The sequence below is a fragment of the Danio rerio genome, chromosome 2 (assembly GCF_049306965.1).
Source record: "Danio rerio strain Tuebingen ecotype United States chromosome 2, GRCz12tu, whole genome shotgun sequence".
Classification (NCBI taxonomy): Eukaryota; Metazoa; Chordata; class Actinopteri; order Cypriniformes; family Danionidae; genus Danio; species Danio rerio.
In genome coordinates, this window is record NC_133177.1 from 60,184,334 (window position 1) to 60,212,063 (window position 27,730).

Here is a 27,730-nt window from a genome sequence, read left to right on the forward strand (position 1 = left end):
CAAACAAAAATCAGCCATCAGCTTTTGATATTTATATTAAAATGTAATTAAATTAATAAATGATTAAAAAAAACCTTATATGTTGCATTTATGTGTTGTCAATATGCTCATGTTCATATGGGCCTATAGTTGTGTCTGCAACGTTTATATATATTTACAGTATAACCACTTTGAAAAATGGGGGTCGCGAGTCACTGACATTGGTTTTTTGGGGGTCGCGGGCTGAAAAGTTTGGGAACCCCTGATTTATGATACAATATCAGGGCTCGAAATTAACCTTTTTGCTTGGTAGCACCGGTGCTCCTAACTTTAAAAATGTAGACGCATCAACCAAAATTTAGTCGCACCCACCAATTATAAGCACTTTGTTGCATTTGAAATCAATAGTAATCAAACTAACAAACAAAAAAAATTATATATATATATATATATATATATATATATATATATATATATATATATATATATATATAAATATTTTCTCAATGAAATCCCGTTATCACAAGAAAATAGATTTTTTTAACATAACTGAGTGACCAAAAGATACACGGAGCGCTCACCGGCCCTGCACGCACTGCTTGACATGGATAAATCTGTTAACGATATAACTGTGCTGTTCTCACGGGTGCTGTCTGATATTGCACTGATGCTTTTAATAGCAATACCGGTCATTTCATGAGTAGCGATAGTTTACTTAGTGTAAGTCCGTTTGCGATGGTGTACGTGGTGTTATTTTACATACAGCTGCCACTTGCACGGCGGACAGCATCTGGTGATTATATGAAGGATTAAACAGAAACTCTCGTGCTAGATGTGGCAAACAGTTTTCTGAAAACTCCATCCCACAGACTTTTCATAGCGGACTTGAAGCCACCGGAAGTCTTTTATCCACTCTTAAAAAAGTGCAGATGGTGGTGGATAAACATTCAGCACATGATCACTAGTAAGAGGTGTCATTATTTGTAACTAGATGGTTTCTAAAACAAAATCTGTCAGTGTTATCTACTTTCTCTTCTTCAGCGCTTTACAATTTTTAGCGGTTGTAGCTCTCTCTGTCATCCCAAGCCAGAAGGCATTGACTGAGTGATTGACAGCTGATATTTCAGGGCTAAAGCAGTTGGCCACTAAAAAGAGCGCAAAGGCGGGGCAAGCATTACGGAATTGGCTTTGTTTACGGCAGCAAGTTGACATGACAACTGTATTAAACCATTCCTGAGCGCTGCGTTTCACGTTTTAAGTGCAGAGATGCATTCTGCATGAATGTCTCCCGAATCCGCGCATGTGGTGAATATTTTGCAGTAAAAACTGGTCGCACACAACACTTTTATACACTTGCAAAAATGCTCCAAAATATATTTAGAGGTCACATAGATAAAATTTCGGGCGCATATGCGACCAAAATGGTCGCTATTTCGAGCCCTGAATATACAGTATTAATACGAAAGCAAAAACTATTACTTGAGGTAAAATACAGGTTTAAATACAGCTATAATAACTAAACAATACTTGCATTATTATATATACATGTTCAGAGTAAATAAAGGTTTTAAAAGGCACCAGTAGCCGCATTTCCACTGTAGGGCCAGAGCGAGCCAGGGCTTTTATCAGGCCCAGGAGGTTGAGCAGTGAGGTTGAAATCATGTCACGTTTCCACTGTCGGGCAAGTAGCTTGCAGCGCGTCACGCAAACCCCGCCCCAAGACCGTCCCCCGAGTCAAATGTCACACAACCTGGATGTACTTTATCCTTTACATATTAAATGCCTAAATATTGGCATATGTCTACTTGTTACACATAATCACTTCAAGAATGTGCATGCATCAATCTGCTTATTCTGGTGGTACTGTGTTGAAAAAATCAGGTATGTAAAATCCCTGTATGAATACCGGTCTCTGACTGTGTCCAGGTATATCCCAGTACATCTGTGCTGCAGGACCCTCGCCAGTTAACTGTGCCAGACTATCAGTGCCAAATCCTGAAGGTTCTGGGTACTCCAGCAGAGAGTCAGATGGTGATGAGAACAGCGATGCCACCTCGTCTGTGCATGGCAGCTCCTAAAAATAACCACAGAATGAAATATGTTCACTATAAGTCACTATCACTAACAAGCGGATGCATGATACAAAAGGTTTCTGTTGTGCATCTGTGCGGGACTTTTATTCCAAAGCTGAATATATATTACAAAAGGAATTGTTTGTGTATTTTCCATGCAATAAACTGGTTTTCACACAAAAGCACCATAAGATTAGTCCACACAGCACATGCACTATGCCAGCTCAAGTCATATGGTTGCTTTACATGATAACGGATTAGGTCCTTAAAGGGATAGTTCACCCAAAAATCTCAAGTTCATGTTAAGTTACTCATTCACAGGTCATTCAAGATAGTTTATACTTCAGTTTAACATTAAAGAAGATTTTGAGCTGAATTCATGGCTCTTGGTGATTCATATAATGTCACAGCCATATCACCCTGCAGCCCAAGACCGGTTACTCACTGAAGCTAAGCAGGGCTGCGCCTGGTCAGTACCTGGATGGGAGACCACAAGGGAACACTAGGTTGCTGTTGGAAGTGGTGTTAGTGAGGCCAGCAGGGGGCGCTCAACATGTGGTCTGTGTGAGTCCTAATGCCCCAGTATAGTGAAGGGGACAATACATTGTCAGTGGGCGCCGCCTTTCGGATGAGACGTTAAACCGAGGACTCTCTGTGGTCACTAAAAATCCCATGGCACTTCTCGTGAAAGAGCAGGGGTGTAACCCCGGTGTCCTGGCCAAAGTCCCTCAATTGGCCCTTACGATCATGGCCTCCCAATCATCCCCATCCACTGAATTGGCTCTATCACTGTCTCAACTCCACTAATCCAAGTGGATGCTGCACACTGGTGGTGGTGTGGAGAGATTGATTCCCCTCATGATTGTGAAGCGCTTTGGGTGTATGGGTATATGTGGTATATAAATACACATTACATTACATATAATGACAATGAATGGTGAAGGTGGATTAAAACTAATAATATTGTGAATAATGTTCATTTTCCTACATGGACCAGTCATTTCACATCACAAGACCTCAGCGTGTCCCTAGAGAAATGGCTGGGACAACCTTTACCTTATTCCCCAAGAGTCTGTCTTCTTGGTGATACATCCATTTTACAGAACGGAATATCTAAAACACAGGCTGGACTAGTCGTCGCAGGATGTATTATTGCTGTAAGACTGGTGCTGCGAAATTGGAAGAACTCAGACACTCCCTCTTTTAAAGATTGGATTGAGCTGATGACTTCTACTGCATCATATGAACATATGTTGGCAAGACTTCAGGATTCCACCCATACCTTTAATCGGAAATGGGGTAGCTTTTTGCAATATTTGGAGAGCACATAAAAAGAAAATTGAAAAGTTGTCAATTTGAATGTCTGTTATATTGTTTTGTACTATTTTATATTTGTTATAATTTTTGCTTTGCTATTATTTTTTATTATAATTTGCTTACATAATTTCTTGAATGTTGATTTTGTATTGTAAATTTTATGTTGTGTGTAGGGGTGTAACGATACATTCAGCTCACGATACGATGTGTATCACGATATAATGTTTACGATTCGATATGTATCATGATATTTGGAATAAAAATTGAAAATTAAACTGAACTGCAAATTTTACCAAGTAAACTATTTTTTATGTATTTCTTTTGTTTCAACTTGTTAAACTGAACCTTCTTTAAGAAAATAAATTAAACAGGCCTGTCTCTGGAAAATAAAACAATTTAAAAACTTCTTAAAAAATATTATTGAAATGACAGAGACAAAACTAAGAAACAATTTAAGTAAAGGTGCAAAAAAAAAAAAGCTTTCTATTCAATTGAATTTCACAGTAAGAGCTTAAGGCTTTGCTTGGTCACTTGCGTTTTTTGTGTGTGCAAAAAAAAATCCACATTTCCAGGTATTTAATTCATATTTAATTAAATTTATTTAGAGATATCTCCAATTACAATTGTGACTAGTCAAAACTCATTTAGAGATATCTGCAAATATTTTTCAATGGAAGTCAATGGAGGAATATGACTAGTCATAATATATTTGCAGATATCTCTAATCTGATTTCGTACTAGTACAATTGTAATTGCAGATATCTCTAATTGTCATTCTGACTAGTCGAATTATAATTATGACCAGTCAAAATATAATTAGAGATATCTCTAAATATATTTATGGATAGTCAGAACAAAGGTTTAAATGCTAAAACGGCTTGCCATACGCGCGCGTCTATCATCCGCCCTCTGTAGTAACAGCTCACGGTCAGCTCACGTCATGTGTGATTTTGCGGCCGCAAATGAATCATTATATGAAGACAGAATGATATTTTAGGGTGAATTGTACCTTATAAACACAGTATGTGACTCTTTCAACACCATTAGGAGGTATCCATGTCGCTGTGCAAAGTATGTAAATAACTGTGAAGACTTTAAAACTTAGGCTATGTTTGACCCAGTATGCGTGTCAAAAAGCGGACGAGTCTAAAGCAATGACTGTACAACCGAAATGTTGCCAGACGTCTGATTTTGAGAGGATGAGCCATCCTCTATTTCAACTCCACTCATCTTGGTCTGCTAACATTACTGCTGCTGCAATCTGAACTCACGTGCGACAGCAGGTGAAACGTAGCTCACGTGCAAACAGCTCAACTAATAAGAGAAAACGGACGTCATATCGTAATCAAATCGTCATAACGCCACGATGCATATTGTGACATTTTTGCATCGCAATAAATCGCACAACGATAAATCGTTACACCCCTAGTTGTGTTCATCTCTTATTTTCATCTAAAAATCCTGCCACCATTCACTGCCATAATAGGAATCACCAAGAATTGAGCTCAAAATCTTCTTTACTGTTCTACTGGAGAAATTAATTAATCTTAGATGACCTGTGAGTGAGTAAATGAACAGGACATTTTCATTTTGGGGTGAACTATCCCTTTTCTAAGTTGAAAAGTGTAGCAACAATATTCTTAAAAATTATGTGAGTACAAAGTGAGGCCAAAAGAGAACAGCACATAAGAGTAAATGACTAATTCATTTATGGATGAGGTATTAATTTAAAAGCTGTGATACCCAGAAACGCAGCTCAAAAAATCTTCCGATATACGATGCACGGGCTGCGGTTTGTTTTTCACGGCAGCTGTGGACTCATTACTTCAGACGTGGCCAGTGTCCAAAAACATTAGCTGTAAATCTGTCAAGTGATGGTTTTCATTCCTAGAAGCTTCAGAGAGTGTTCCTGATCACACTCAATGTGTTGCTCAGAGAGAGAGGAAATACTGAAAACTGCACACTGCTAAAGCAAACCCACATGTCCATGTTTAATCGCATGCACAGGCAAAATATTATAGCAAATTAATAAACTTTACGGTGATTATATTGTCCTGTGGACGACATGGTGGCTCAGTGGTTAGCACTTTGACCTCACAGTAAGAAGGTCGCTGGGTCAGTTGGCATTTCTGTGTGGAGTTTGCATGTTCTCCCTGTGTTGGCATGGGTTCCCTCTGGGTGCTCCGATTTCCCCAACAGTCCAAACACATGCGTTACAGGTAAATTGGATTAACTAAACTGCCCGTAGTGTATGAGTGTGAATAAGTGTGTATGGGTGTTTCCTGGTATTGGGTTGCGGCTGGAAGGGCATCCGCTATGTGAAACATATGTTGGAATAGATGATGGTACATTTCGTTGTGGTGACCGGTGATGAATTAAGGGACTTAGTCAAAGGAAAATGAATGAATATTGTCCTATGCAATAGAAAAGACCTATAAAACTGCAAATCGACAAAAACTAAGGATAAGATAAAGGGTCACGAAACACCAAAACACATTTTTTGAGCTGTTGACAGTCGTATATGTGTCCCACACTGCTGAAAACACTATTAGGACACCTGTATTTCACAAAAAAGTGTAAATTGGTTGTTTTTGTGTTATTTCAAGCAAATTCATACTTCCGGTTTCAAACGAATTTTTGAAGCTGCGTCACGGTCATGACATAACAGCGTTGTATTCCAGCGTGCAGACTGGATGTCTGTGCCAGAGTGTGTCTTATTACGTCTTACAGTGTGCTGCAATAATGCATGAGTAAGGCTTGGTTCAAACCAATCAGTGCGCTCTATTGTGCAACTTCATTAATATTCATTACTGTCAGTGTTTAGACGACAGAGACGCCACGTTGTGTTGGCAAAACAAGCGTGAAGTGTTGCTTTTAGAGTTTGCTGCAGTTAAGTTTTGTTTTCATTTTCTCTCTGTGAGATCTCAGACTCACGTGTGGATTAACAGTGTACGCGACGCTCGACAACAATAACTTACGTGTCTAAGGAGGATTATTGTTTACCTGATAGCTGTTCTCATCTGCAAACGCTGAGATGCGGATTCGCTTGTAGTCTTCTCTTAATAAAGACGCGGCTCTAGTTGCTGGTGATTGTCCTGTCTCTACAGATTTGGTAAGTGAGCGACCAGTGCTCTTTGTTTATTCAGTTCGTATTTTATTCGTATCAAACAAACTATTGCACCAGTGTAAACAAGTTAGCACTAACAATTACAACCAAACTATAACCTCGTGTTGGATTTTGTGACCGGAATAACACACGCGGCTTTTTGACGCTACCTGCCGTGTGTATCTAAGTTTCCGGGAAATGCTGAGTTTTTTTTCTCTCATTCGCCGTGCGGTATCAAACATTGCATGAAAAATACACGCTTAGAGCAGTTCCTCGAATCAAATATCTCGTTTGTCGGGAGGGACATGAATGAATTCCCTGAAGTAAAGAGCCAAACTGCAGTTAAAGTCCACCATTTAATAATTTGGCAAATAATTCGACAACAGATGTCCATGTAAACACAGTCACATTGTCCGCTGTGGTTGTGTGTTTTGACTCTGAAATTCAGCGCGCCCATAGACACTCCCACACCAAGCCTCTTTTCTTCCTCCGACACTCCCCCCCAAACAGAGCTGGACACGCCCACTTTTCTGACTTTTTCCAAAGTAGAGGTGTGAAAACACCCTGCTGAAACGAGGGGGATTCATGGCCCTTTAAAGTGACATTTAAAGGCTTAACTAGGTTAATTAGGTTAACTAGGCAGGTTAGGGTAATTAGTCAAGTTATTGTTTAACAGTGGTTTGTTCTGTAGACTATTGGAAAAATATATTGCTTAATGGGGCTAATAATTTTGACCTTAAAATGGTAAAAAAAATATCAAAACTGCTTTTATTCAAGCCAAAATAAAACAAATAAAAATAAAACAAATAAAACAAATATTTTTTATAGCTATGGCTGTGTACTAACCTTACTAAAATCAAGGCATTGCAATTGCATAAATTAATATTAAAGTTTCAAAGAATAAATTAATTACAAATTATGTAAAATATTAATATTTATTTAGCACATTGCATCAATGGGTTATCACTTCTGAGGATAGCATCTAGCTGTTGAGAGCTTAAGCTTGTTGCCTGACTGATGTTTCAGAAAGATCTGACAGTGCATAAATAATTTTTTTCTTGTCAAATTTAAAAAATATCCAGCAGAAATATGGCAACAACCTGATAGTCGCATATATAGTAGACTAACTCAGAACAGATAAGCCAACCTGTTATTATTTAGGGCACTTTCACTTAACATTTCAGACAATGAGGGTACATGCTCCTCATCTAGTGCAGAGAGACCAGTCTCTCACTCTAATCTAATACAATTCAATGAACTATGCTGAGCTAAGCTAAAAGTACTCCAGCCAGACCCAGAGATCGGCTAAATGAATTAAAAAATGGTAAAACTCAACTTTTAAAGTTTTTTAGTAGGTGAGCTGTAAAAAAGAAAATTAATAATAATAATAAAATGTGGTGAGCTGGTCTAAATTGTACATATTACATATAAATCACACTCGTTCTGAAAACAAAACAGAATCAGCATATTTAAAGAGCCCATATTATACATGAAATAGGGTCATATCTTGGTTGTAAGAGTCTCCAACAACAGTCTAATATGCATGCAAGGTCAAAAAACACTTTCATGGTCTTATAATCTGCATTTATTTTTAGCTAATTATCCCAGCGACTCCTGTATGAATCGTCCAGTGATTCATTTGTTCCCAAACCCCTCCTTAGCGCGGAGCTAATCTGCGCTGATTGGACCGATGACAGTCTGTCGCGATTGGTCGACTGCCTTCAGTCAGAGAGGGAAATGGCCAATAGCTAATCAGCAATTTAAAAAGTAATCACAGTTCATACACGCTCGATAGTGTAGGCGTGGATTTTAGCTGCCACACTATGGCGAGTGGATAGTGCCACGGATAACCGAACGAAGGAGACAGTCGTGTACTCGCCATACCACACACACACAAAAACACACACACACCTCCGGATGACAACGCTCCCGCTTCCGCCCGCACCCGCCAGGTTTTAGCCTGAGAACCCGCTCCGTTTTCTGCCCGCCGCGCCCGATCCCGCTAGAGCGGAGAACACAACCAAAAATCACCCAGTATACAGTCCAGACAGCCAAGCTGTCTGTATAAACACATACACACAGCACAAAGCTCGTTCGTTCGTTCGCTCTCTCTCTCTCTCTCTCGCTCTCTCTCATACGCTCTCTCATACCAAGCAGACTCTCTCTTTCTAATTCACATAGCAATATCCGTGATATTGCTAGACAGCCCGCTCCCGTCCCAAATTAAACCCGTTACCGACCGCTCCCGCGATTTATTCCGAAATTTATTCCCGCGGCGCGGGAATAAACTTCCGAATAAATCGCGGGAGCAGAACTCTAGCACGGAGCTCCATAAACAAACAGCACGCGTCGCGTTTTTAATGTGGCTTTGCACGCGATAAGATAATATATCCAGTTAACCTGATACAGTACACGCGGTTACAAGTAACAAATCACAACTAAATACATTTGCAAGCTAGAGTCAACGAGGCAACAACTTTAACCGCACGTACTTACACTTGAGAAATGGAAGAAACCCATCCTGACGTCCATCAGTTACTCTTTACTGATCCTTCCTTTAACAAACTCAGATGAAGTATTCTTTGTAGCATGTAGCTTCCAGAAGTTTCCAACTGCTTGGTTATAATGCTGAGGTTTCATCTTTGGGTAGAGACTCAATATATCCATCTGCAGTGTGACTTCAATCAACCGGCATGTTTGTGTGTGTGTGTGTGTGTTTGTGGGTGTGTGTGTGTCTGGGTTTCTGCGTCAGAGGGCGGGGCCTCAGGTTTGAAATCTCCCGGGTTTGCGCGTGCACGTGAATAACTTGGTTTCGTTCGTACGTCATGGCGAAACACCTAATGAATCGTGATCAAGGCGACTCGTTTGAAGCACTATGAGTCGACTCTTTTATAGATGAATCAACAGTTTTAAACACTGTATTCTTACAGATTTAAGCCTTAGCTGGATACTTCACTTCACTTAGAGCTGTGTTACACACTACATGGAGGGGAATTTTCAAAAACCCATAATATGGGCTCTTTAAATTATAGACTTAAGATTTTAGAAAAAGTGATGAGGATTAAAAAATTTGTCGTTTAATTTTGCAAATACAAAATGTATATTTGTTATTAAAAATTCTGGATTTTATGTTGGGTCAAATATTGACAAGCCCAACGATTGGGTTAAAAACAGTGTCATTTAAATTTTATTTATAACCCAATGTTGGGCTTGTCCATATTTGATTTTTGTCCACAGTTGGGTTACTACAAGCCAACTTATTTTATAGTGTCTAAAACTAATTAAAATGGTCATGTCGAACTGATTCTGGTTCTCTCAAGGGTTTTTTTCTTCACTCTCCTATTGGTGAAGTTTTTTTTCCCTCTCAGCTGTCGCCACTGGCTTGCATGGTTCAGGATCTGTAGAGCTACGCATCGATGAATTTGCTCTTCAGTGTTTGGAGACTCAGTAATGATTTTAAACCACACTGAACTGAGCTAAACTGAACTGAACTTAAACACTAAAAACTGAACTACCCTGATAAAGTTGCTTTAACCATTTATTTGAAGCTGCTTTGATACAATATACATTGTAAAAGCGCTATACAAATGAAGCTGAATTGAAAAGCTGAATTAAACAGGGATACTCAACCCCGTTCCTGCACTGTAAAACCAAAAAAGTTAAGGTAAGTCAAACCGTTTGAGGAAACTGATTGCAACAAACCATTTAAGTTCAAAAACTAATCCTATTGAGTATTGTGAACTTAATCCATTTAAGTTAAAGTAATGAGGTATTTAATTAACTCTTTACCTTCAACATCAAGTTTAAAACTTTTTTCAAATGAGTAGAATTAACTATCAGTAAATTTTGGGTTCCCTACACTCATTTCATTTGATTAAGTTGACTGTTGGGTTTTACAGTGTGGAGATCGACCTTCCTGCAGATTTCAGTTGCAACCCATATCAAACACACCTGCCTATAATTATCAAGTGCTATTCAGGTCCTAATTAATTGGTTCAGGTGTGTTTGATCAGGGTTGGAGCTCAACTCTGTAGGAAGGTAGATCTCCAGGAACGGGGTTGATCACCCCTGGTCTAAAACATATAATGGAAAATTCTGTAGATGTGAAGCTTTTGATATTAATTTATGAAACATTAATTTACAGTGAATTTACAATGCACAAGCTTTAAAAAATCTTTGAGTAACCAACTTGTTTTTGTATCTTTCAGTATTGATTATATTAATCAGTACAGTAAACTTAAAGTTACAGTACAGTAAGCTACAGTAGGTCTTAAACAGAGTCCCTCAACAATCAAAAGAAAGCTACCAGATACTGTATCTTCTATAACGGCCTCTTTAAAGTGCTCTACTGAATGCATCCTTCAATTTTGTGCAATAAAAATTATGTCTAGCTGCCAAAAAAACATATGAAATTGTCTTGTATTATTCTGGAAATACTCTGCTCTGACAAACAGACGTCCAGTTGTGTAATTTTTTCCATCTAGGATAGAGAAACGGCCAATTTAGTGGAGATAAAACAGGGTCAGGATTGAACGACGGGACAATAACAGTAAATTCTTTTGGACAGGAGGAAATGAGGGGAAAGGTCAGAGCAAGAGATGAAATGTCTGAACCAATCTGATGCTGAAATAAAGAAACACACAGCAATAGCTGGATCTCACACACCACAGTCAAATCCTCCAAGTATACTTCTCAATAACTGTGACTTTCTACACTGGAAGTGAAGCGCTCTTATAATACTTAGTTATAGGAAACCCATCAGCTTGGAGAAAACATTTTTAATAGTAATAGATGTGTAAAAACTTGCACTGCATGGGCTTTTTTAACAATTATTTTTAGAAAGCACACGAAGTGATTAAAATAAAATAAAATTGACTTTAAATTGAATGATTTACATTCAAATAAATGAGTTATATTTAAATAAATATAAAAATACAAAATGACCATATTAATAATCCACAAGCAGTATTTTGTATTTGCATGCATTTCAATATTAGAAAGTATATGATAATGCATAAAATTCAGAAATATAATTATTAAATAATAATATGCATTTAAATAAACAAATTTCTAATAAAATTCACAACAAGGATTTTTGCAATTTTTCTTTGGCTGATGTAGCACCATAAATAATAATAATAAAATATATATTTTTTATCAGTTTTGTTTGTCTGTTTTGGTTTATTAACTTTAGGGTTATTGTGATGAGGTGATTTTTTAAAACATTTTGTAAATAATTATTTTAATTGCCTACATAGTTTTATTATTTTTTTTATCAGATAAACATTTAAAAGCTGCAACAGTAGTTAAAATACAGCTAAAACATGAATCAGAAATACAAGCTGAATTATATGATAATTATAAAATAATAATATGCATTTGAATAAACAAATGTCAAACAAAATTCATAACAAATTCATGTTATTTGCAAGATCTTTTTTGGCTGATTTATCACCTTAAACAATAATAAAGGATTTAAAAAAAAAAATTTCTTATTATTATTATTTTGGTTTATTAATTTTAAGATTTTTTTATTATTTTATAGATTTTTCTAAACATCTACATAGTTTTAATAATTATTTTTTATTATTCTGTTTTGGTTCATAACTTTAAGGTTTTTTAATTTAGTTTATTTATTTACTTATTTTAAATGTCTATATAGTTTCATTCATTATTTATTCTTTTTTAAATGTCCACATGGTTTTATTCTTTTTTTTTACCAGATAAACAAATAATGGCTGCCACTGTAGTTAATATATAGCTAAAAATAAATCTATAAAACAAAGAGTTCAGACATACAGTGCTCAGCTTATATGAGTACATCCCTAACAAATCTCTCTTTTAAATTAATATTTTTTTAAAGAAAGCTATATTATATTTGTACATATACATTATTAGTCAGCACTGAAGCCAAATCTGGAGCTAATCTAACAGAATAACTTAAGATAACAGTCCAAAAACTAGTACTCACAAATGTATATGTTATAGAAAAATATTAACCAAAAAGTTTTTAAAAAGAGGGGGGGGGGGGGGAAAGCAAGAAAAGCAAAAAAATGGAATATTACTTTTGAAATTTTGTTGTTTGTGATATTTTTTGCTATATTTGCTTTAATGTAATTGTATCACTGTAAACTCATCCTAATTAGTGTTGTGAACTTAATTCATTTAAATAAATGAAGCAATTTAAGCACAGTAATACCCAATAAATAAAGAGAACTCAAACCAACTGAGTACTGTAAAACACAATAAGTTAATGAAACCCAAACCATTTGAGGAAACCGATTGCTACAAACCATTTGATGTAAAAAAAAAAAAAATCTATATTAGTACTGTGACCTTACTCCATTTAAGTTAATGTAATGAGGTATTTCATTAACTCATTACCTTTAACACAGTGCATTAAACTACACTGTAAATAAAAATGATATTATCAATTAGTCTTGACAGCAGGTCATTATAACGTATTAAACTAAGTCATTCGTGTTCTAACTTAATTTTGAAAGTTATGCAAGCTGTTTTAACCAGTTAAACTCTGCTGTTATTTTGGGATTTCCGCCTGGATTTCCCAAATCCACATGCAGCGGTGTAAATGCAAAAAATTGGTATAATTTTAAAGAAAACCCTTTGAATTGTTATAAAACACTATTGAAAATTTATAACATATCTGTATATGTTGTCTGTGTTATAATAAACACCTAAAAAAAGAGGCGCTTTTTGTTTTCTTTTTTTTTTTTACTGAAATTTGAAAGTGTACTTTTAGGTTATGTGTGGTCTAGGGTGCTGTAATTAATTTAGGTGGTTCCTGCACATGTCTGTAATCATAGGAAAAAGAAAAAATGTCTCCACCATAATCTATGCTAAAGTTGTTGTATTCCAACTGATGAGAGGTGCTGTACAAGCCACAGGGAGCGATCATTGTTTTCATATTTCACTATTCTTTTATTTGATCAAACATAATTCACTGTGTTTGGACCACGTCAGACATATAAAAGGAATACTTATGCACATCACCTCAAAAACAAAGGAGAAACGGCCCTGAAGCGCAGCATAAGGTAAGAGATGACGGCTGTCTGTGCTATCTGGGGCTGCTTATTGATCATAAATGTATTGTTTTCACTTCTGCGCCATGGAAACACTGCGATTCATTCGGCAACTGTTTGATATGTGAATATAATTCAGTAAAAAGAATGCTAGAACCGTATGAGCACCGGCAAGAGCTTTCATTTGAGCTATAACTTGTACATGTGTCATATGAAAAATATGAAAATGAACCAATGTAAAATACCCAGCTCGGGTCTCCAAAATACTGTGTATTTAAGTGTAAATAACTTTTATACAGTAGAACAAAAACCAAAGTGATGCATATGTGCATAAAATATAGATTCTACACTTACAAATGAAACCACGTACGGGGGTCAGGTGGAATGCTGGCCCTTTAAATCTTAAAGCGAAAGTCGATGACGTCACAAACCTGGTAGTTTAACTGGTTAAGTCAGTTTAACATTATATAAGTTCAATAGACTCATAAGGTTTGATTTGATTCAGCTTAAAAATTGAAGGCAACCAGAATTTATTGTACAGTGTATAAACATTTTTTTAAATACATACAAAAATATGTAAAACCAAGTTTAAGTTCTCGGAGTTAAACAAATATATAAAAAATAAATAACAATCAACAGACCTCTACTTTCTAAAGTGAAGCTTTACAAACTAACTCAACCACAAAAGCCAAAAGCGCTTGAATCTATTGAGCAGCCCAACATGAACACATAATGAAACCTGTATCTTTATCAAGCACAATCCTATCTGCTCTGAAACTGTTTAGCTGCAAAAGCATTAGCTTAACAACGCAGGTAAAACATCAGATCTGATGTGTGTATGACAGCAAATACACTGAAATTCAGATAGCATTCACTCAAACGCACTCCAGCATGTGTTTGCTCTGGGGTGTGGTGGTCTCCTGTCAGGAAATGCTGCTTTTTTTTTTGGTCTACATTTACAGACAGCCAAGCTACATTTCATCACATCTGCTTTGCGAAGTGATGACAAGTGTGTGTGTGTGTGTGTGCTCTTGATAGTATGCAAATAGAGAGTAAACAGTGGCTGAAACACAATAAGAAGCATTCAAGCATTCACAAAGAAGACTGAACAATCAAAGATTAGAGCAGGAAACATTGAGCTGGCAAACCTATGCTTGCTAGTTTCCATGTTCTCATGCACACAGAGAAAATAAACCTTTCCATGTGTCAAAGAGTGATGGTCCATTTGATGCATACTCTGAAGTGCATGCATTTGTTTTGCACCACTCAAAAAGATAAAGTAATTCTGATGCTAGAATTTACAATTTCACTCTGAAGAAAATTCAATTAAACTCAATTCAGCTTTATTCGTATAGCGCTTTTACAATGTAGATTGTGTCAATGCAGCTGCACATAAATGGTCGTAGTAATTAGAACAGAGTAGTTCAGTTTTTAGTGTTTAAGGCCCCGTTTACACTAGTGCGTTTTAGTTTGAAAACGGTGTATTAGATCAAAAACGATCCACGTCCACACTAGCGTTTCACCTAGCGTTTCTCAACATATCTCCGTCCACTCTACGCCACCAAAAACGTATATCACGTGACCATTCCCGCACTCAGGGCATGCGCGTTTAGCGAATATATGCCGCTGCTGTAGTAAAAAAGGCAGAGTTTAACTGCACAATGGCGCTTAAAACAGACAATAATGCAAACAACGCTCCCATTTCTGTGTCCATGTTGTTGTTTACAGTGAAGGCTGGTCTTCTGTCTTCCGGTATCGCTAAAGCCATGTGTTATAGTCATGTGATAGGGGCTTGACGAATAAGGGAAGGATACGCAATGACACAAAAGCCCCAATCAGCTAGCGAATCTCGGCAGCCTCGCCTCCGTTTTCAGACGTCTCCGTTTTCCCCCATCCACACTGAGACGGAGCAGCAGCGTTTTAGAATGAAAACGGCTTCTTCAGCGTTTCCAAAATGCTCCATTTTCGGCGCTCGAAATCTCTGGCGTAGTGTGGACGGATGGCGTAACCGTAGGAAAACTTATGCCTTTTCAAACTAAAACGCATTAGTGTAAATGGGGCCTAAGTTCAGTTCAGTTCAGCTCGGTTCAGTGTGCTTTAAAATCATTACTGAGAGTCCAAACACTGAAGAGCAAATTAATCCATGCGTAGCTCTAATGATCCCAAACAAAAATGTGAAAGAATTACAGTCAAAGTCAAGATAATTCGCCCTGGTGAATTTTTTTTTTCCATTTTCAAATATTTCTAAAATGATGTTTAACAAATTCAGGAATATTTCACAGTATTTCCTATAATATGTTTCTTCTGGAGAAAGCCTTATTTGTTTTATTTCAGCTAGAATAAATGCAGATTTACATTTTTTAAACCCATTTTAGGTCAATATTATTAGCCCCCTTAAGCAATATTTGTTTTGGATTTTCTCCAGAACAAACCACTGTTGTACAATGACTTGCCTAGTTACCCTAACTTTACCGTAATAAACCTAGTTAAGCCTTCAAATGCCACTTTAAGCTGAATACTAGTCGTCAACTTAAAATTATAAGGTTCTATCTGCGTTCTGAATGATTTTGAGATGTTGAGCTTTTTGCATTCCATAGCAAACAGTATGTGTGTAATATTTGTGTTTTAAATAAAAAGTCTTAAAATGTAAACAACTTATAAAAAAACACCCCATTTACATTTACATTTAGCGGACACTTTTATCCAAAGCGACTTATAAATGAGGACAAGTAAGCAATTTACACAACTATAAGAGCAACAATGAATAAGTGCTGTAGACAAGTTTCAGGTGTGTAAAGTGTAAGAAGGAAAGCGTTAGTAATGTGAGTTTTTTTTTTTTTGAGTACAGTTAGTGGTATAGCCAGAGAGGTAATTGCAGATTAGGAAGTGATGTATAGACTAAATAGTTGAGTTTTCAGTCGTTTCTTGAAGACAGCAAGTAACTCTGCCGTTCTGATGCAGTTAGGGAGTTCATTCCACCAACTGGGCAGATTGAATGCGAATCCCATAATGTAAATAAGTTGACATTTAATAAGAATGTCAATTATTATGTCTATATTATAATTCTAAGGTGACGTAGTGTCTTGAATAATATCTAGTCAAATATTATTTACTGTCATCATGGCAAATATAAAATAAATCAGTTGTTAGAAATTAGTTATTAAAACTGTTGTTTAGAAATGTGCTGAAAAAAACATTCTTTCCTTTAAACAGAAATTGGGGAATAAAATATACAGGGGGGCTAATAATCAATATAATGTAGTGTCTGCTTGTTGCTGGCTGTATGTGGGCGGAGTAATGCACAAAGGGTAAAGAGGCTGTACGGGTGCTGATATTACTTAAATATATCACGGCTATAAGCCAATCAGATTCGAGATCCAGACAGAACTGTTGTATAAATAAATAAATAAATAAGTAAATAAATAAGTAAATAAATAAATAAATAAATAAATAAATAAATAAATAAATAAATATATATATATTGAGTTTTGCGCTCAAGTCTGCATCCAAGCATCCTCGATATCAAGAACGCATCCAGGAAGTTTCATGCATCCTCTTTCTTTGCGGTAAACTTTAGCTTAATTTGATCGTAATGCAACAATGTGCACCTTTTGTAAAGCTGCTTTGAAACACTAATTACTGTAAAAAATGTAATACAACTAAACTTAAATTACATTAAATAGTCTAATTAATAAATTAATATAAATTAATACATTTATATATAAAATAAATTAATGTAAACATATATTTCATGAGCAATATAAAATATTACGTAATTTTGACCTTTTCCTCCACCAGATATAAACTTTATACTCTGCAATTGAGCTTTATTTTAATTCATTTTAATGTATGATTTTATTTATTTTTTGCAAAGTGGAAGCTTTTAATGTAAAGGGTTACAAAAAAAATTGCTTTGTCATTTGTTTTCACCAAATCACAATACAAAAAAAAGGACTGGCTTGATTGTGCTTTCAGTTCAGTTCTGCTGCTGTGCTAAACTGAAAGTCTCAGATAATGGGTTTGCATTTTTGCCACTGCGTCATTATAATAATCATAAGCTGTGCTTTCAACTATTCAGACCTGCGCTTTTATCCTGGACGGAGGAAATGCAGCTGCTGCAATAATGACAAGGTGAAGGATCGCTGTGTTAATGACACATTCATGTTCAGCCGGGAGATTGTGATTAATCCATTTTCCTGCAGGATGCATGTTAGTAATGTATAGTATAGCACTGTTATACTTTCTGGTCTATTGAAAGCCACAAAAAAAAGCATACATTACAGAGAGACATACAGATCTGCAATGGTTTCAGTAGGATACACCCGAGCAAATACTTAGATATCAAGTACAATAATAGGAGAGGAAAATTACATATTTTATGCTCATTTTTGCATTCATTTCTAAATGATGATGCAAAAAAATAATAATTATTTGAATTATTGTCTTCAAATAATTAATGGAGGCTGAAATTGAATTCCATAATAGTGAGTTAACAACTTTTTTTAACATAAAATCAGAAAAGAACTGTGATTAATTCACTTTACAAAAGGTTAATTTTACATGTTAGTGACCCTGAGATGCAGGTTTCAATCTAGAGAGGAATGAATTTCCCAATAAAGCGGTCGGTAACTGGAGTATTTTTGGACGGGAGCGGGCAGTCTAACAATATTGCTCCCGACTCCCGAGCGAGCACGCGTATGTGTGTGAATAAGAGAGCCTGATGTTGCTGTCTGTGTGTGTCACTTGCTTGGCAGGCTTGGTGCTGTGTGTGTTTTTACAGACAGCGTGGGACTCTGTATAGCTGGGTGGTTTTCGGTTTTGTTCTTCTCCTATTCTCCGCCCATTAGTAGGAACGGGCACGGCGGGTAAAAAACAGGGCTGGTCAGGTAGCGGGACAACGAATGCTGAACATAAGTCGGGTTCGGGCTAAAACCTGGCGGGTGCGGGCGGGAGCGAGATTCAAAATTCAGTCCCGCGCAGATCTCTATTTCAATCTGCCCTGTGATTATTATACATTCTGGTGCATTAAAAGCCACAAAAATCCCATATATTACAGACAAACACATAGATGCTCAGTGGACTCAGTAGGATACACCTAAGCACTTTGATATCAAGTACAAGACAAGGAAAGGAAAATGACATTAAACACTAATATTTGCATTTGTTTCTAAATGCATCAGAAAGCAAATAGATGGGACTTGCTCCTACCTGGGAAAAGTCTCCATTCCGCACAAGTTCATGAAAGTCTATGTCAGACAGGTCCAGATTCATAAAGGACGGGGTCGGCTGGAGCTGCCTGATAATTCAATAAAAAGAGATATCAGAAACAATCCTTCACATACACATATCTATCATCTATCTATCTATCTATCTATCTATCTATCTATCTATCTATCTATCTATCTATCTATCTATATATATATATATATTAGGGATGTAACGGTATTGTAAATACCGTCATACCGCAATATTAATTTTTTTCGATATTACCGTAGTCGCATGACTCGGTAAAACTATAGGTCTTCTGAGAAAATTTGCTCAGGCGAATGAAGCGAACGGGAGGTACCGGAAACTACAATTCCCATCAGCCCAGGCTTGGCCATTATCCCTTGCGGTCTGTTGTCGCTACAGATCCAGTAACTGTTTTAATCTATCTATCTATCCATCCATCCATCCATCCATCCATACACACAGGGCAGAATGTAGGGCTGCATATACAGTAATATGAGTTCAGCATTGATTTTACTATGTGATCACTTGCAATTCAGGATCTGTAATGTGGTGCCTCGATTAAAATTTAGCATTTGTATGAGTTTTTGAGGCCTGTGAGTATATGAGGATTTTAAAAAGCATTCAGCCATAAGAAATTGTACCATTTGTAACTTCATTAAATAATTTATACAATGAAGACTACACAGGATTTTACAATGACTGTGCCTGAATACTGTTAGACTGTCCAGAAAAACACTCTTTATTTCATATTTTATCTTTTTATTATTGTATATATGTATATACATATATACATATGTATGGTTGTACATTGTTTATTATATTTTATACAAATGCACACCCAAACAGAATAATCTTAATCAATAAAAAAATGATCAATCCTTTACAAAGAGATTTTCAAGTCATCTGGTGAATTTATATTCATATAGAAATATATAGCAGAAAAACAATATCGCAATGTTAGATTTGTCCAATATTGTGCAGACCTAAAAGGCTTCAAATACTGCGAGACATGCAGAGTATTACATATCATGTTACTGATTTATAAACAGAATCATAAACTATGAATGGGTTACATCAACTAATGCATAATAAAATACAGATACATGTTCAATCAGCATGCAACATAACTGCATAACTGAAGATGCATTAACACATTTATTTATTTTTGGACCGCAAAAAAAAAAAAAAGAAAAAAAAAAGAAAAAAAAGGTTATTTTAGTAAAAATGTCCATCAATTCTAGTGATGCAAGCAGGATTTCTCTGATCATTTACCAAAAGCTCTGCTCCTGCAAGCTTGGATTTATTTGCCTCCATTTTTGGGCACCACACCCTTATTTCCAACATCCAAGATTACGGCGCTTGGCGCTGAAGATTTTCTTTTCATGCTTCTAGCGAGGTAAGGGGTTTGCTTATGAGTTAGATTTGTTTTGTTATATTTATTTCTTTGATTTGGCTTCACTAGCGTCCCCTTACTCGAGCTAATTTTGTTTAATACTTTATTTAATCTATTACTTTATTATTATTCTAAATACTTCCTCTTATTGTATACATCTTTGGGCATTACTCTGATTCCACCTTCTTTTTGTACATTAAATCACTTTTGTTGGCAGTTTTGTTGTTTGTGTCTTTTACTTTCGCCCATCACTTGTGAAAGTACCACACCTTGTAAATGTTATTACTTTTACCCTAGACTAACATCAAAGAGGTTGTAAAATTAGTAATATGCATTGCTAAGAACTAGGGATGTAACGGTATTGTAAATACCGTCATACCGCAATATTAATTTTTTTCAATATTACCGTAGTCGCATGACTCGGTAAAACTATAGGTCTTCTGAGAAAATTTGCTCAGGCGAATGAAGCGAACGGGAGGTACCGGAAACTACAATTCCCATCAGCCCAGGCTTGGCCATAATCCCTTGCGGTCTGTTGTCGCTACAGATCCAGTAATGCGGAAATGGAGTGTGCTGCTAGAAGCGGGGATGAAAAAGAGCTGGAAAACCCTAAAGCGGGTGTTGTCACCGCGCGCGTACTGAATAGTGGTGTTGTCGCGCGAGTTCTTATCAGCTGTGTTGTCGCGCGCGTACTGAATAGCGGTGTTGTCGCGCGAGTTCTGATCAGCGGTGTTGTCGCGCGAGTTCTGATCAGCTGTGTTGTCGCGCGCGTTCTGATCAGCTGTGTTGTCGCGCGCATACTGTAAAGCGGGGTCGGAGGGTATGTCGCGTCGCGGGGGCACTTTTGATCATTTTGGAAGGGCACTTTCTATCCAAGACTAAAAAGGGCATGTGCACTGCACAGGTTGAGCCCTATGTGTGCACGTGCCTGCAAGTTGGGGAATACGACTAATAATCAGTCATGGGGACTGCTGAAACACAGCACACTGTTCAGATTGATGCAGACATGAGACCTCTATCTCACTCATGGTTTGTCCTCTCAAGTGGGGGAAAGACAATGCACAACGTTACCCACTGCTGTCAACCTGGGCCAAGTCATATCTCTCTGTCCCAGAAACCTCAGTCCCAAATGAGAGGGTTTTTTCTGTTGCAGGGGACATTGTAAATGCCCAGAGATACCAGCTTTTACCAAATTATAGTTATATGATAATTTTCCTTTAAACCCATCTCTAAGTAAGTGAGTGAGTGATTAAATGTTGAATGTGATGAGTTTTCAACAATACTAAATTGAAACTTTATTTTTTTTACATGGTTTAATATTTTTTTGTTATTAAAATTGAAGTTCCTGTTTCAAAGCTTACAGATAGATGGCTACTTTGTATGTCATTGACACTTTTGGCACTTTTTTGGAGTATTTTCATAAGTTTTGTTTTTTCCTGTAAATGATTCAATAAATACCGTACCGTGACATTCATACCGAGGTATTACCGTACAGTGAAATTCTGATACCGTTACATCCCTACTAAGAACTCAATCTGGACAACTTTAAAGGCGATTTTCTCAGTATTTACATTTTTGAACCCTCAGAAGTAGTAATATCTCTGCCAAATATTATCCATCTTAATAATCCCCTACATCGATGGAAAGCTTAATTATTCAGCTTCCAGATGACATGAAAATCTCAGTTTCTAAATATTGACACATATGGCTAGTTTTGTGATCACATATTATTATATATATATATATATAATACGCAGTTAACAAACACACACATTTGTTCTGCTTTTTCTTTGTTTCGGCTTGTTGTGAAGAAAAAATGTGTATGGCTTACCTTCCAGATTGCATAGGATAGTGCTGGTTGTATTGAGCTTGCTGTGAGTACGCCCATGAGTTGGGCTGATACAGCTGACTCTGGAGAAACAGGAAACAAACAGCACATTTGACACAGGAAGTGGCCCTTTGGAAACACTGTTCAGCAGAGATATTACCCATCACCACAAATATTTACTGGCAGTGCTGATAAACTACTGACTCACAGTGAGACCCACATAAACCGTGCAAGAGTAAATAACCATAAACCAGGTGATGTGAAGCTACTGATACAAGAAAGATGATTACCATTGGACGACAAATCACTCCAGATTTGTCTCATTTTAGACCAGGTTTAAGAACAACTAGGGTGATAGTTAGGAAGAGAATATATTTAGACAAGACATTTTGTACATTTATTTCCATCAATATACTAAACCTTAATTTTTGATTAGTATATGCATTGCTAAAAACTCAATTTGGACAACCTAAAATGTGATTATGTCAATTACTTAGACTTGAGTTCAGATTTTGAAACATGATCACATGATCACATCTCTGCCAAATATTATCCATCTTAATAAACCCCCCATATTATTGGAGAGCCTATTTATTCAGCTTTCAGATGACATGAACATCTCAGTTTTGCAAAAACTAACAAGATTCAAGAACAACTAGAGTGATAGTTAGTAAGTTAATATATTAATTAAAAGACATGTCTTTCCATTAATATACTAAATCTTAATTTTTGATTAGTATGTGCATTGCTAAGAACTGCTAAGAAGTGATTTTCTCAATATTTACAATTGCTTGCACCCTCAGGGTCCATATTTTCAAATAGTAATATCTCTGCCAAATATTATCCATCTGGATAAACCCCTATATTAATAGAAAGCTAATTTATTCAGCTTTCAGATGACACATCTACGTTTTGCAAAAATTGTTCAGGTTTAAAAACAGCGAGGGTGATAGTTAGGACGCAAATATTAAGAAAAGACATTTTGTACATTTCTTTTCATGAATATGCCAAATCTTGATTTTTGATTAGTATATGCATTGCTAATAACCCAATTTGAAGAACTTAAAATGTGATTTTGTCAATTATTTACATGTGTCACATATCTGCCAAATACTATCCATCTTAAAAAAACCCCACAACAATGGAAAGCTCATTTATTCGGCTTTCAGGTGACACGAACATCTCAAATTTGCCAAAATTAACAACGTTTAAGAACAACTAGGGAAATAGTTAAGAAGAGAATATATTAGGGACATTTTATACATTTCTTAACAAAAATATACTATCTTTCTGAAAGACCAGCATGGCCTTGTATGCATGAAAAGAAAGATTGTTTCCGAAAGGGCTTCTGAATCAGTACCGGATCAGTATCGGAATTACTTTTGTACGCTGGAGGGAAATGACGTTATGCAGTTCAAAACAACGATCTCAAGGATGACATCACGGCTGGAGAATTTCTTTTAGACAGGTATGCCTTAAAATAATTTTAGCTACGCAAAGCTGATGTAGACTCTGTCCTTTTTTATGAACGATTTTATATGCACGGTACAGTTGTTCAGCCACTGAAAACGTCCGGCAGAAGATTGGCTATTCTCAAGTTCATGTAGTACCTTTTATAGCATCAATAATATAGTTTGCATCAATAATAATTTGTTTAGTTGTTCAAGTGTAAAAAGAGCTGAAAGTCTTAGTTGAATGAGGGCCTACTCACACTATGCTATCCAAACTGTGCCCAGGCCCGTTTCCTGGATCGTTTGAGAAGTGTGAGTGCGCTGAATCAGGCTCAAGCTGGGTTCACTTGGCCGGCCCTGGCCCAGTTGAAAAAGGTGGGCCTGAGCGCGGTTCACTTGGGCTTTGACGGTACGCTTGTGTGTGAGTGCAAAACGCGCCAAAGCCCGAAACTGAAAGCGAGACGTGACTTTTAAAGGACTGTTTCATATGGATTTATTAATCAATCTTACTGTTCAACGAACGCAAACTGCCGTAGTTTATTAAAGACGCAAACCCCTCACTGCACTACAGCTGCACCTTCAGCAGACCTCCTAATACCTGCAGCACGAGGACTTTATGATTGTTTATGAGCGCCAAACATGGCGAATCTGTTCGGGGAAATATCACTGCGTGTCACCGCATCCCTAAGGACTGTTTGGCAAAATATTTGACTGCATGTCACTGCATATCAAACTACTTAAACGATATAACTAAAGAAATCTCCACTAAGCTGAGCGAGAGCGCTTACTGAACAGCGCAGCATCGATGCCGTAAGCATGCCCAGGCCCGATTTTAATGCGAGTGTGGGCCGTCGGGGGAGACGGGAGATGGTACAAGCGTGCTTTGGCCCGGTTCGAGGCAACTGTACATAGTGTGAGTACAGCCTAACAAAACGTCAGTAAATAGTGCTCTTCCTCAGCTTTACTGAGGTGAAGTTTGCTTTATGTTTAAACATTTGTTCATTTTTGAACAGTGACAGCTTGTGACAGTTTTGGGGAAATATAATCCTGCACCCGCTGGCCTGTCAACAACTACGCTTGATAAAGTGCATGTCTCCATAGAGTTTTCTAACTGGTGAGTGACATAATCTAGTGTTATATCTAACTGGTGCGCGTTCTCGCGTTCATGACTTAAGGATGTGTGGCTTTGGACAGCAGGGGGGAAATGTAAAACTTCTAAGCAATTATGCTAATGCTAGCATTCTGGCAGATCATCTACCGCACCTTTAAGTCATTGTACAACAGTGGTTTGTTCTGTAGATAATCCAAAACAAATATTGCTTAAGGGGGTTAATAATATTGACCTTAAAATGGTTTTAAAATAAATGATAAACTGCTTTTACTCTAGCTGAAATAAAACAAATAAGACTTTCTCCAGAAGAAAAAATATTATAGGAAATACTGTGAAAAATTTCTGAATCTGTTCAACATCATTTGGGAAATATTTGCAACAGAAAAAAAGATTCACTGAAGAGTGAATAATTCTGAGTTCAACTGTAAATAACATTTTAAATGAGAGCACTAAAAAGGGTGATTTGTTAACATTCATTTCAGAGGGTCTCAGCTTCAGGACTCAAGTCTGAACATGAACATCTCTGAACATAGGGGTAACGGTAAGATATACAGTAAACATTGATTTAATGTGAAACGTGTGGGTGTTTAGGGCTGAATGTACCTCCATGGAACTTGTGAGAGGAGGACTGGGAGCGCTGAATTTGGGGCTCCCCAGCTGAGGGCCCTCAGGGTGCAGATAGTCCTCCGTGTCCATGACAACAGACGTGGCAAGAGTGGGCATCAGGCTCCGACCAGAAACATGTCAAACCCCCATCATTCGTCAGCCATCTCTGACACACACACACACACAGAGACAGAGAAATCAGTCAGTGTAATAACCAGCACAAATAATCCCATCAAAACAAACAGTGAGGTCGATGAGTTCTGCTGGGAAGCCTTTTTACGGATGATAAAGCAGAATGCATGATTGTATACAGGCATCTATCCAGAACTGATTATCTGAACCCTTTATTCAACTACTCATGAGATAACCAGCAAGATAAACTGTAGAAATCCATGCATTCATACTGCAAAGTTCTGAACAGCTTTTTTTTTTTTTGTTTTTTTTAGTGCTGGGCAAAGATTAATCGCATCCAAAATAGTTTTTAATTGAGATAATATATGTGCGTGTGTGTGTGTTATATACTTATTGTGCACATGTGATGTACACACATGGAAATGAAACAATTTTCATACAAAGATGTGTAAATTCATATATAATTTATATCATATAGGTTAGGGCTGAACCATATGTGAAGAGTTTAGATGCAAAAACCTCTAAAAGCCATTTGATATTTTCTTCTAAAATTAGCATTTATCTCCGACTTTAGTGTGTAGGCTCAGAAATTTTACTTTTATAGTGATGAATAAATTCTTTTCATTGCTTTTAAAGTGAAATACTTGAACATAAACAGAGGAGGTTGAAGAAAATTACCACTTTAGAAGAAAATTTCAGATGGTATTTAGAAGTTTTTGCATCTGAACTCTTCATATATATATATATATATATACATACAGTTGAAGTCAGAATTATTAGCCCCCTTGTTTATTTTTTTTCCCCCAATTTCTGTTTAACGGAGAGAAGAATTTTTCAACACATTTCTAATCATAATAATCATGATGACAGTAAATAATATTTTACTAGATATTCTTCTAGACACTTCTATACAGCTTAAAGTGACATTTAAAGGCTTAACTAGGTTGATTAGGTTAACAATGCAGGTTAGGGTAATTAGGCAAGTTATTGTATTATGATGGTTTGTTCAGTGGAATATAGATAAAAAAATATAGCTTAAAAGGGCTAATAATTGTGCCCTTAAATGTTTTTTTTTTTTTTTTTATGTAAAACTGCTTTTATTCTAGCCGAAATAAAACAAATAAGACTTTCTCTAGAAGAAAAAATATCATCAGACATACTGTGAACTTTTCCTTGCTCTGTCAAACATCATTTGGGAAATATTTTTAAAAAGAAAAGAAAATTCAAAAGGGGGCTAATAATTCTGACTACAACTGTATAACACAGTAAAAATGCAGGGTGTTCCACACAATTCATTTATGTTGTCCCAATACAAATTAACAAATTTATGTGGATTAAACATTAAAAATGAAGTTGTCCCAATGAAATCTGAAGAATTGTGTTTCAGTTCATTTTAAATTAGTTTGAACGAGCAAAAAAAATATTTTTGAGTGAATATATATATATACAAATACACACACACACACACACACACACATAATCAAGCTATTTTACATTTGATTGTTCAATTTCTGTACCTAAATATTGTTATACTCCACAGAAAACCATAAAGCATTGTTTTATTTCACTTTTATTTTTGCTCTATTATATTTATATATTCTTGCAATCTATTATAGTTTATGCAGATGCACTGCATAGAAAAAGACTTGAACATCCCAGAAATTGTCCCAATAGGGCTATTCAAGTCATCTAGTGAAATTATACTCATATCGCAGCAAAACAAAAAATTGCAATGTGAATTTTTTTCCAATATCACGCAGCCCTAAAATACATTTTATGTCTCAATATAAATAAACATTTTCTGAAATAAATGCATGCATGTATTTAAATACATAACAAATATACAGTTCACACATATTTTATGTTGGATGTGATTAATTTTTGCCTAGCAATTTTTTTTCTAATTAAATGCATTTAATGAAACACAACATAAAACTATGAAAGCATTACAGTCCAGCTAACATTTAGTTAGTCTGTAATTATAGTTATTTTTTTAAATAAAAAAAATAGTTATTTACAGTTTTTTGTTGCTAAAAAAAGCACTGTGCTTTGAGACATTGTATATACATTTTAGACAATACAAAACAAAAGATTCTAACTTTTTATTTGGTGGAATAACCATGATTTTCAAACACAAAAAATAAAAACATGTTATTCTGACCCACATAGAGGTGAAGTTGGTTTTATATTTGCACATTCGTTAATTTTGGAACAAAACAACAACTTGACATTGTCCCTATATTGTTTACCATGCTACTTTGAATTAGGGCTGCACGATATTGGAAAAATCTAACATTGCGATATTTGAATATACTGCAATATACATTGCAATATGAATACAATTTCAGCAGATGTGTCCAATAACTCTTTGGAAATAATTAAGAATTTTAGATTGATTGGGATGATTCTGTAAGGGAGTGCATATGCGTAAAATATAAACAATCTACACGTACAGATAAATAC

At 36.2% G+C, this 27,730-nt stretch overlaps 1 protein-coding gene across 7 annotated transcripts in view; it reads right to left on the minus strand.

Annotated features, from left to right (window-relative positions):
* sbno2a (strawberry notch homolog 2a) overlaps positions 1 to 27,730 on the minus strand; it is an 83,390-nt gene that overhangs the window by 54,270 nt on the left and 1,390 nt on the right. For 4 of the 7 annotated variants that reach the window (XR_012384834.1, NM_001423680.1, NM_001423681.1 and 1 more), the window contains 4 exon segments: positions 25,133 to 25,301; positions 21,971 to 22,050; positions 18,723 to 18,810; positions 1,886 to 2,053 (listed from right to left, as the gene is read on the minus strand). Coding sequence is in view for 6 of the 7 variants with exons in the window: in NM_001423680.1 (NP_001410609.1) it covers positions 1,886 to 2,053; positions 18,723 to 18,810; positions 21,971 to 22,050; positions 25,133 to 25,252 (456 nt within the window). In the remaining variant the exon portion in view is untranslated. 7 annotated transcript variants of the gene reach the window in all.